The 9,648-nt window shown below is 40.0% G+C and overlaps 1 protein-coding gene across 1 annotated transcript in view; it reads right to left on the bottom strand.

Moving 5' to 3' along the window:
• Positions 1–481: 481 nt before the first annotated feature.
• The window catches only part of LOC111864769 (zinc finger protein 502), a 28,616-nt gene continuing 19,449 nt past the window's right edge, over positions 482–9,648 (bottom strand). Inside the window, exons 7-10 of the mRNA XM_033751570.1 lie at positions 9,238–9,444; positions 9,021–9,110; positions 6,575–6,654; positions 482–2,070 (exon numbers count right to left, since the gene is read on the bottom strand). Of these exons, the coding sequence (XP_033607461.1) occupies positions 1,404–2,070; positions 6,575–6,654; positions 9,021–9,110; positions 9,238–9,444 (1,044 nt within the window). The 3' untranslated portion in view covers positions 482–1,403. The remainder of the gene's footprint in view (positions 2,071–6,574; positions 6,655–9,020; positions 9,111–9,237; positions 9,445–9,648) is intronic.

Raw genomic sequence — 9,648 nt, 5'->3', positions numbered from 1 at the left:
TCTTATAAACGAAGAGATACTCACCCCTCATCTCTGCATACAGAAAGAAGGTACTACGTGTATAAGCTTCGAGACATGCAAGACAAAACATGTCTATATAACCATCCGCTGTGTTGCCACATCTACATAGAGCATTCTTAGTTCCAAGAACTATATGAATTCTTGTAGACAGACGACAAATTTGGGAATTTTATACTTGGAATCAGTCTAAAAATTTTTACACATTTTATAAAGTCTGTAAATTACAATATCTGATTCTATATTCTTTCTAGAAAAAAGCAGCGTTTATTTGGTTCGTTTATCACAAAAATTGTAGAAATCACACCAATTTTAGGAAATGATTACAGTTTTTATTGCTTTAAAATTGCAGGTATTTAAATCAAATCCGTCCCGCTGCCATTACCACAATTGAAAGGGCCGTCACTTAAAGGTTAAAATAGGGGGCAACTTTTCTATCACTAAATTCAGCACAAGCAGAAAGTAGTATTCATTTCATCATATAATGTATTGACAAGTGTTCAAGTATCATGCAAAGAAGCATAATTCAGTATGTATACTACATTCAACTGTATACTTCTGCAGTACAGGAAACTGACAGAATGGGTTGTATTCACTGATGCAAATCAGCATGTATCACATTTTATCCATACTATTCAAATTAATGTACAGAGAGGATGTTTTCCAGATGTAACTTTTCATTCAAGTCTATTAGAGTTGATGAAAAGAGAACAACACAGTCAACAAATGATGTTTCCTTATATATCCAGAATGTTTGTATTCAAAATGTCTCTCATAAGTCATGAAACACCATGAAGAATAGATACAATTAATACACAAACTGCACAAACAAGTTCAAACATGCCAGATTTAAGGTTATCACTATGACCTTTACTGTCTTCTATGTGTAAATTGCTTTGCTTAGTTCTTACTTGACTTACTTCTCAGCGGTTGGGTCATGAAGCTGACCACTCAGCTCCAGTTAGTGCTACAGTCAAACAAATTTGAATCTATACATCCATTCCCCCATATGCCTCCATGGCATAGTGCTTAATTAGTTAAGCAAAGGGACAACTTTACTTGTTTTGTAACCTTGAACATGAAGGAAACATATTCCTCCAAAACATCAATCAGCTTCCATTAGACAACAAAACATCTCATGTCAGAAAAGACTACTTGTCAGGTTTCAACATTTACTAGTCCTGATACTATCACAGTGGTGATTATGAATAGTCTCCTTAAATTTGATGCTATGTATGTCTATAGATGGGTTTCAGTGTTTGGGGGGAATCTACTGCCCACATCTTTACAGTAAGACAATTCTTATATTTCAACACAAATGCACCAACATATACTCATGAAATGTAAATGTAAGAACAATGTTATAACAATATAAAATATGGAATTCATACCATGTGCTTCCGATAATGGTTCTTCACATGTGCAACTGCTGCAAACTTCCTTTTACATAATTCACAACCGAATGGCTTTTCACCAGTGTGTGTTCTATGGTGGATCTTCAAATTACCACGCGTGTTGAACCTCTTGCTACATAGTTCACATTTATAAGGCCTCTCACCAGTATGAATGCGAATATGAACCTTCAGATTTCTACTCTGTGAAAACTGTCTCTTGCATATCTTACACTCATATGGCTTTTCTCCAGTGTGAACCCGATAATGTCTATTAAAATTCAAACTATATGAAAATTCTTTACTACATACATCACACTTGTAAGGTTTCTCTCCAGTATGTATACGATAATGTAATTTCAGCTTCAGAGAATCCGAAAACAACTTTTCACAAACATCACACCTGAATGGTTTCTCCCGCGAGTGTGTAGCATAATGTCGCTTCAAGTTCTGACTCTGGGAGAAAAACATATTACAAATACTACATCTGTAGGGTTTTTCACCTGTGTGAGTACGATAATGTCTTTTTAGATTTTGATTTTGAAGAAATGCCATGTCACACACATCACATTTAAATTGCTTTGCCTCTGTGTTGCAGTTTGTCTCTTTTCCATCTCTAGAACGAATCTCTTCAGCTTGGATCCCTGACTGGTTGTCACCACTACAAAGGAAATTAGAATCTGAATCTATATGTGCAACAACACTGTCATAGAATAAAACTGCAATGTGTATGGTGTGAAGAAAGTTAACCCTTTCACAATCAGCTTTTCAAGTACCTGGCCTTAAACACTCAGGCGAATATGGCTCAATTTATAATCTTCACTTCAAAAATTCACCAAAAACACAACTTTTGTCAAACAAATGAAAAAAAATGCAGTTATTCACTATAAACAGCAGATTTAAACAAAAATACCCTACAAGTGCCAGAACTATAAATAATTTGAAAAAATAAAATAAAATCTGCAAGATACAAATTTAAAATTTACATGAACTGGGCAAAAAAATGCCTTTTTGGTCTTCTTTTCTTGTCACCAAGCCTGTAAGAAAGCCAACATTTTTCTGTAAATTTAAGTTTTATGCAGGAAGAGATCTCTGGTCCAGAACGACATCACATCATACAAAACACTGCATACATACCTTTCACAGTTAGCACCTGTTTAGGGAAGCAGTCTCCATGCAGCCCCTTGTTGCATCTGGTGCACACTGTTCTGGCTCTCTGCTTTCTGCTACAGACAATGCACTGAGACTCTTTTATTTTCAGGGAGTTTCCTGAGTCCTCATTGTCCCTGAGGATCATCTGCTCCAACATTGTCCTTCAGTGCCAACCACTCCTGCCCCAGGTCTCGATTAAGGACACTGTGTAGTTGTAGAGAATGTAGCTATTCAACACCTTCCTGACTATGATGTTAAAAGCTACCTTTTTCTTACGGTGTTGGTGACTGTTAGGCAAATACTGCATCAGACTGGTTTTGTTTTTGGTACCTGCCAGGCTTTCGTTGACACTAATTTCTTGATGAGGGATGTAGTGATGCCTGAATATCCTGTATGCATGGTCCACAAGGGGTTATCTAGCACAGGGACTGTAGTCTCCTTCTCTAGGGCCTGGCAATCCTTTGTTGTTTTGATGAGGTGGAAGAAGCACAGCAAGTGGAAACAGTGATGTACTGCAAACATTTTCCGAAACCATGGGATGGCTTGGGAACAGAGAGTGCATCAATATGATGCTACTGATGATTTTTTAATGATGCCCACATTTAGAATACAGGCCAGGAATCTTTTCATCTCATGCACAGTAATTCTGGTCCAGTTTTTTAGTGTGCTGGGAACACTGCCTGCTTTACTGCTAATCACTTGCTGCGCATATCTGTTGGGTTCTGTCACCATGAGGGTAATGATCAAGTCTCTGAAGAAGAGGTGGAAGCAAGTACTAGGAGGAGAACCAGGAGGAGGCATATGCTTAGGTCCTGACAGTTCTTGGAACTGGAATAAAAGAGGGAGAGGTTGCTTAGGTGACAGAATTTCCTTGTAGTCCTCATCCATGTCATCCTCTTCACCGTTAAACACAGGGTAAGCAGGTGGGGGGAGTGGCATATGGGGCATCATCTTTTTCACTTGTATCATCAGTGTCACTTTCCAGAATAAGGTCACTATCACTGTCAGCTGTATCTAAATATTCCAAAATGTCAGAGTCATCTAACCTAGAGTTGCACCAGCCATCGTCTAGTTAAAACTGTAAAATAACTAACTATATACACTACAAACTCTGAAAAATATGATAAAAATATATAACTTTATTATCAAAACAAAACACCACAACTAAACTATGATACATTCACAGTAAAACAAATAAAACCCCAGACCAAGAAAGCAATGAACCACAAAGTAACCATGTGAGCTCAACATATTTCATGTGTTTCTAATAAAATTATATTTTTTTTTTTGTGAAAATAATTGTAAATGCAGAAAAGGCCTAGACACTGCACATCCAGCCCCATCCAGCAGTCTTATAAACATCTTATTCCATTACAGCTGTCTCCAAGCAATTCTTAATACATAACTTAACGAACAAAATATTTTTTGTATGCAAAGTGATGCCATCTCAGTGCAAAACTGTGAAAGAAACCTTGGAGAATTAGGTACCATCTTGTGCTACAAGCTATGAGCCATTTATGTAACTAGGAGAGCACGAGTTAGACAGAGCCAACAGATTGGCCGCCTGAGTGTTCTGGCCACTACCTGATGCGTTGAGCATATAAGGGTACACAACAACATGCATTTGCCCTCCACCCTGAGCCAGTTCAGCCCAATCCACTGATTTCAATCAAGTCAAGTCTCCCAAGTGGTCTCATCCTTCAAGGTTTTCAAACAAACTCACTCCCCGCCTCCCAGACACTTCATGCATCTTGGTATCACTCTAACAATACCAGATGAAAGACATACACTGTGGAACACCTGTGTCGGTCGCATTTAATTATCCTACAAGTATACACTGCAGGCAGGTAAAACTTCCACTTAAAAAACTGAATACTTATGCATTTCACAGATGGAATAAGTATTTGAAGTTAAAACAAATCTGACTTCACTACACAGTGAAAGGAATATGAAAATACAAGGTGTGGCAATAAAGAAACCGGATTCATGCTCTAACCCTTTATTAAAAAAAAATCAGACAGTCGAAATGTTATCCCCTTCAATGTAGTCCCCTCCCCGATCCCTACACCGCTCCATGCGAATTTTCCACTGTTGGAAGCAGTGCTGCAGGTCATCTTGTGTTATGCTCTTCAAGAGTTGCGTCGCTTTTGCTTTCACTGCATCCACGGACTCGAACCTGGTCCCTTTCAGCGCAGACTTGATTTTTGGGAAGAGAAAAAAGTCGCATGGTGCTAGGTCCGGAGAATACGGTGGATGTTCCATCACTGGAATGTTGTTTTTTGCCAAATACCTCTTCACAGATAGCGCGTTGTGTGCTGGCGCGTTGTCGTGATGAAGAACCCATGAGGCATTCTTCCACATGTCTGGTCTCCTTCGTCGCACACGTTCACGGAGGTACGTCAAAACATTTTTATAATAAACCTGATTGACAGTCTGACCTTCAGGCACCCAATCAATGTAGATTACCCCCCGGATATCGAAAAAAACAATCATCATTGCTTTGAATTTGGACTTGCTCATGCGCGCTTTCTTCTTCCTAGGGGATTTGGGGCTCTTCCAATGCATGGATTGTCGCTTAGTCTCTGGATCATATTGAAGAATCCAAGTTTCGTCACACGTAATTACGTTTTGGAAGAAATCAGGATCATTTTCAATGTTTTCAAGAGTGTCAACACAGCAATTCACTCGATGTTCCTTTTGCTGGGGGGTAAGGATTTTTGGCACCACTTTAGCACACACCTTTTTCATGCCCAGATCGTCGTGCAAAATCTGTCTAACACTTTCCTTATTGATGTTCGTAAGTTCAGAAATTGCTCGAATGCTCAGTCGACGATCTCTTCGAACAATTCTAGCGACCTTCTCCACATTCTCTGGAGTTTTCGCAGTGGGAGGACGGCCCGATTTTGGATCGTTCCCGACGTTTTTCCTACCCTCCATAAACTTCTTAAACCACTCGAAAACTTGCGTGCGAGATAGACACTGATCACCATATACTTCTGTCAACAAATTGTAAGTTTCAGTGGCAGATTTTCCAAGTTTTGTGAGGAATTTGATGTTAGCACGTTGTTCTGCATTAGCACTCAGCATTATTCCGACGGAGCTCAGAAACACGATCCGCTTCTAACAATGGTCGCGGCCAGACTAACCGATGCACGTGAATGAAACTTTGTGTGACGGTAGAGGGAAGTCCAAGGGTCAATGCCCTACCCTCCTCTTCGTCAATGACGTGGCCGGAAATGAGTCATAAAAGTAATCCGGTTTCTTTATTGCCACACCTTGTACAATCTTCTGTTTTTAAATTTAAATTTTCTCTTCTAATTGAACTAACACAACTACTGGCAAAAGGGTAGATTATTGTACAGATCTCCATAGGCTATGGTAAACTAAGCTAATATAACCCAAACATTAACAAACTCAGCCACATGAAACCAATGAGTCAGCATGGGATCCAAAACTGCCCAGTACACTGCGCCATAAGCAACCTGTACTATGATGTGCATGTCCTGAATTACAGACCTACAAAATTAGATGAAATAAATTTAGAGACAACATGTACCTAACCAAATTTTAATTCTGATCCAGGAAATTTATAAATTTTTTTTTATATTGTTAGTGAGGTGGACTAAGTCCTTGCACTGCGGCCACTTCTGGCCTACTGTACCAGCCCCAGATGATAGGTGAGGGTGATTGTGGAGCAACTGGTGGAATGACGACTGGCAGGAGAAACCGAAGTACTAAGAGAAAACCTGCCCCAGCGCCACTTTGCCCACCACAAATCCCACTTAACCAAACTCAGGATCGAATCCGGGCCGCCACAGTGGGAAGCCAGCGACTAACCACTTGAGCTATGGCGCAGTCCAAACATTAGTTCAACCCATTAAGGAAAAATGCTTTCTGGAAGCCTTTTCATTAATTACAGTATCTTCTTGGAACCTGTTCCAGCTTCATTCACCATAGCAAGATTTTAACCTAAAATACATTAAGACAATGTGAATTGAACAAATTATACTGACCTGTTTACAGGTACATGACCTTTCATTACTACGTCCTCCTTAATTTCTTCACTGTCTGTTGTAGAATCTGATGACTCATCCTGTTAATAAGGAAGAAACCATTCCTGACAAATAGATGCAACTAAACAAAATATTTTCCTGTGTCTTCTCAGTATAAGAAAACTGCTGTACTCTCAATTATACGAAATCACAATAATAATGAAAGCAATAATACACATCATACATTGATCTTGGGGCACACGGTAGCATAGTTGGTCGAGGGGCTATGCTACAAGCCGGAAGGTTGCGGGTTCAAGTCCTGATGAGGTCACTGAACTTTTTTCAACTGACCTAATCCTTCCAGCTGCACTATGGCTCTGGGGTCAACTCAGCCTCCAACAGAAAAGAGTACCAGGAATTAATTTAATAATTTTCCTGGGGGGTAAAGCGTGGCCAGCGCATAAGGCTGACAACCTTACCGCCTTCTCTGAGCCTACTGTCTACATAATTTGGGACCCTCAACGTCTCAAATCCCTATGGGCCTTCACGGCCTGTTACAGGGATAGCTTTACTTTACACTTTACTTTTTCACATTAATCTTACTTGTGATTATTTAATTACATAAATATTAAAGACCAGCCATTCTTAAGTAAGAATTTACCATGACTGGTGCTTATATATAAGCAGGTGACCCAGTTAATTTCAAAATTCACCACTTTGTTGTTTGCCATGTCTGTCCTGCCAACTTTTGTAATTAATCCGTAACATAAAGTTCTGGAAAGACCAAATCCCCTACTTTCCTTTCACTTCATACCGAGTCCATGGCATAAGGCTGACAACCACTCTGCAGTCTGTGATTCGACTGTCTAGAAAATGTGGGAGCCTTGACATCTCACAATCCTACAAGCCTCCACAGCTTCTTATGAGGGTAACTTTACCTTTCACCTTTTACATATTGAGTATCTGATATGACACAGACTGCACAGAAAAAATCACATTTAACAATTCTTCTACTGCTGCATGTATATTCATTGCAATGGGAAGATGTTTATGAAGCCACTGCCTAGCCAACGCCTGGAAGCATGTGTACCATGCAATTGCTTAGCAATTTTAGCAGGACATCCCAAAGGGACAAAACATCTTGGAAGTCCTAAGTGTGCCTGTAAGCTGGAGTGAACTGGCTCTAAATAGGGCCCATTAGAAGTCTCTTCTAAACACTGTTAATGAACCTCTGGGATGTGAAAAAAGGCATCATATGAAATGATATCAAGAGTTCTGTCTCCTGGCATAAACTCACCTCCATTAATCTGTTAACTGGTTCCATGAAACATCAATTAGTGGTTTGATGGTTAACATATGAAGTTTCAACATTTTCTTCACCTTTCACTATACAGCCCATAACTTCACTAATTCTATTCGTAAAGTTGCAAAATGTGATGATAAACAGCAAACACTGATAAAACTGGACTATCACACTACCAGAATGGCTGGCCAATCTGTCTCAGCTTGTAAATATCACCAATGCATACACACACTTTTGATCATCGATGAAAATCATTTGGGTATTTGGACATATTGTGGGAGTGAGACTGAATCATTGATCAGCGGAATGTTCATAAGGAGGGGATCACTGTGTAGCTATTTGTCAGACTAGATAACATTATATCCCAGAAGCAGTAGTGTAGTTGGTTGAGGCCAGAACGTCGTGGGATAGAATCCCAATGAGGTCACTGGATTTTTTCAATTTACCTAATCCTTCCAGCTGCACTATGGCCCTGGGATCGACTCAGCCTTTAACAGAACGAGTATCAGGAATATTCTTGGGAGTAAAGGGCCGCTGGCACATAGGGCTGACAACCTTACCCCCATCTATGAGCTGATTGCCTAGAAAATGTGGGAAACTCAACTTCTCACAACCCTATGGGCCTCAAAGGCCTGTTACAGGGATACCTTTACTTTATCCCAGAAGACAGAGCTCTTCATAACTAGTGCTTCAAAACCTCAAATCCTAAAAAGGATCTACTTCTGAAGAAACACTCTACTCAAAAGAATTTGTCATCTGCGGACATAGTTACACTGCAGTAAGATGATAATGTCCCTCTAAAGGTGTCTCCACTTTGTTGTGATGGTGGGGCATGCGTGACTCTGTGATCTGGAGAGCTATGCCAGCGGTAGTTTAACTACCGGTAGGGTCGCCCATGCTGGAAAGGTCAAAGGTTAGAGTCCAGACTAAGAGAGATACCCTAGTCCTCCAAGTTTGGGGTTAGGCATGGGGCTAACAACCTCATCCTGTAAAAAGAATTTTGTTCAAAAACCTAACAACAGCCTCAGGTCATCATGCGTGGACCCATTCCTATGGCAGCACGCACTGGTTGTGGAGAGTGGTTGTAGAGGAGACCAAGGCTCACCCAGGGCTGTAGTGCCGAGTGGTAGGTAGGTCAGTAGGTAAGATGATAATGTTACTCACATAAGCTTCAACCTTTCCTACAGTCACTTTTACTGAAGGCACTGAATGGGACTCAGAATATGCTTCATACTCCATTTTATACATGTTGGCCTGCAAAATAATATTAACTAGTCTTTATCAAACACATCCACTGCAATTTCCTTACCCCTAAATAAGGAATCATTACAGGAAAACCACAAGTAATCCGATTACAAATCCTTATGTCATCAGCACTCACCACTTCTGTCACAGCAACAAATGCGAACGGCGCAGGAGGCTTTTCCTGCTTCAAGTCGGTCTCCCGTGCTTCAGTGGATGAAGTCTCCGGCTGAGATTCACTATCAGAATCCAGTTCCACTTTGACTAAATCCATACTGCGCTTTAAAGTAGTGTTACTCATACTGGTTAATATACATCTCAATATCTGGATCCAGTCCACTTCTATTGGCATTCATGCTGTTCTGTTAAACAATGTTACTCCCATCTGTTAAGAGAACATTAGGTCCACTTTGTTTACATCCATAACATGCTGTAAAACAATGTTACCATTAGCTACTGGAACATTTCTTCACTGTCTCAACTATGTTCCACTTTGCCTACATAAATGTCCTGTGTTAATGTGAAACAATTTTTTTGACATAACTAATGA

The sequence above is a fragment of the Cryptotermes secundus genome, unplaced genomic scaffold, assembly GCF_002891405.2.
Source record: "Cryptotermes secundus unplaced genomic scaffold, Csec_1.0 scaffold1024, whole genome shotgun sequence".
In the NCBI taxonomy this organism is placed as follows: domain Eukaryota; kingdom Metazoa; phylum Arthropoda; class Insecta; order Blattodea; family Kalotermitidae; genus Cryptotermes; species Cryptotermes secundus.
This window is presented reverse-complemented; position numbering and strand designations above follow the sequence as displayed.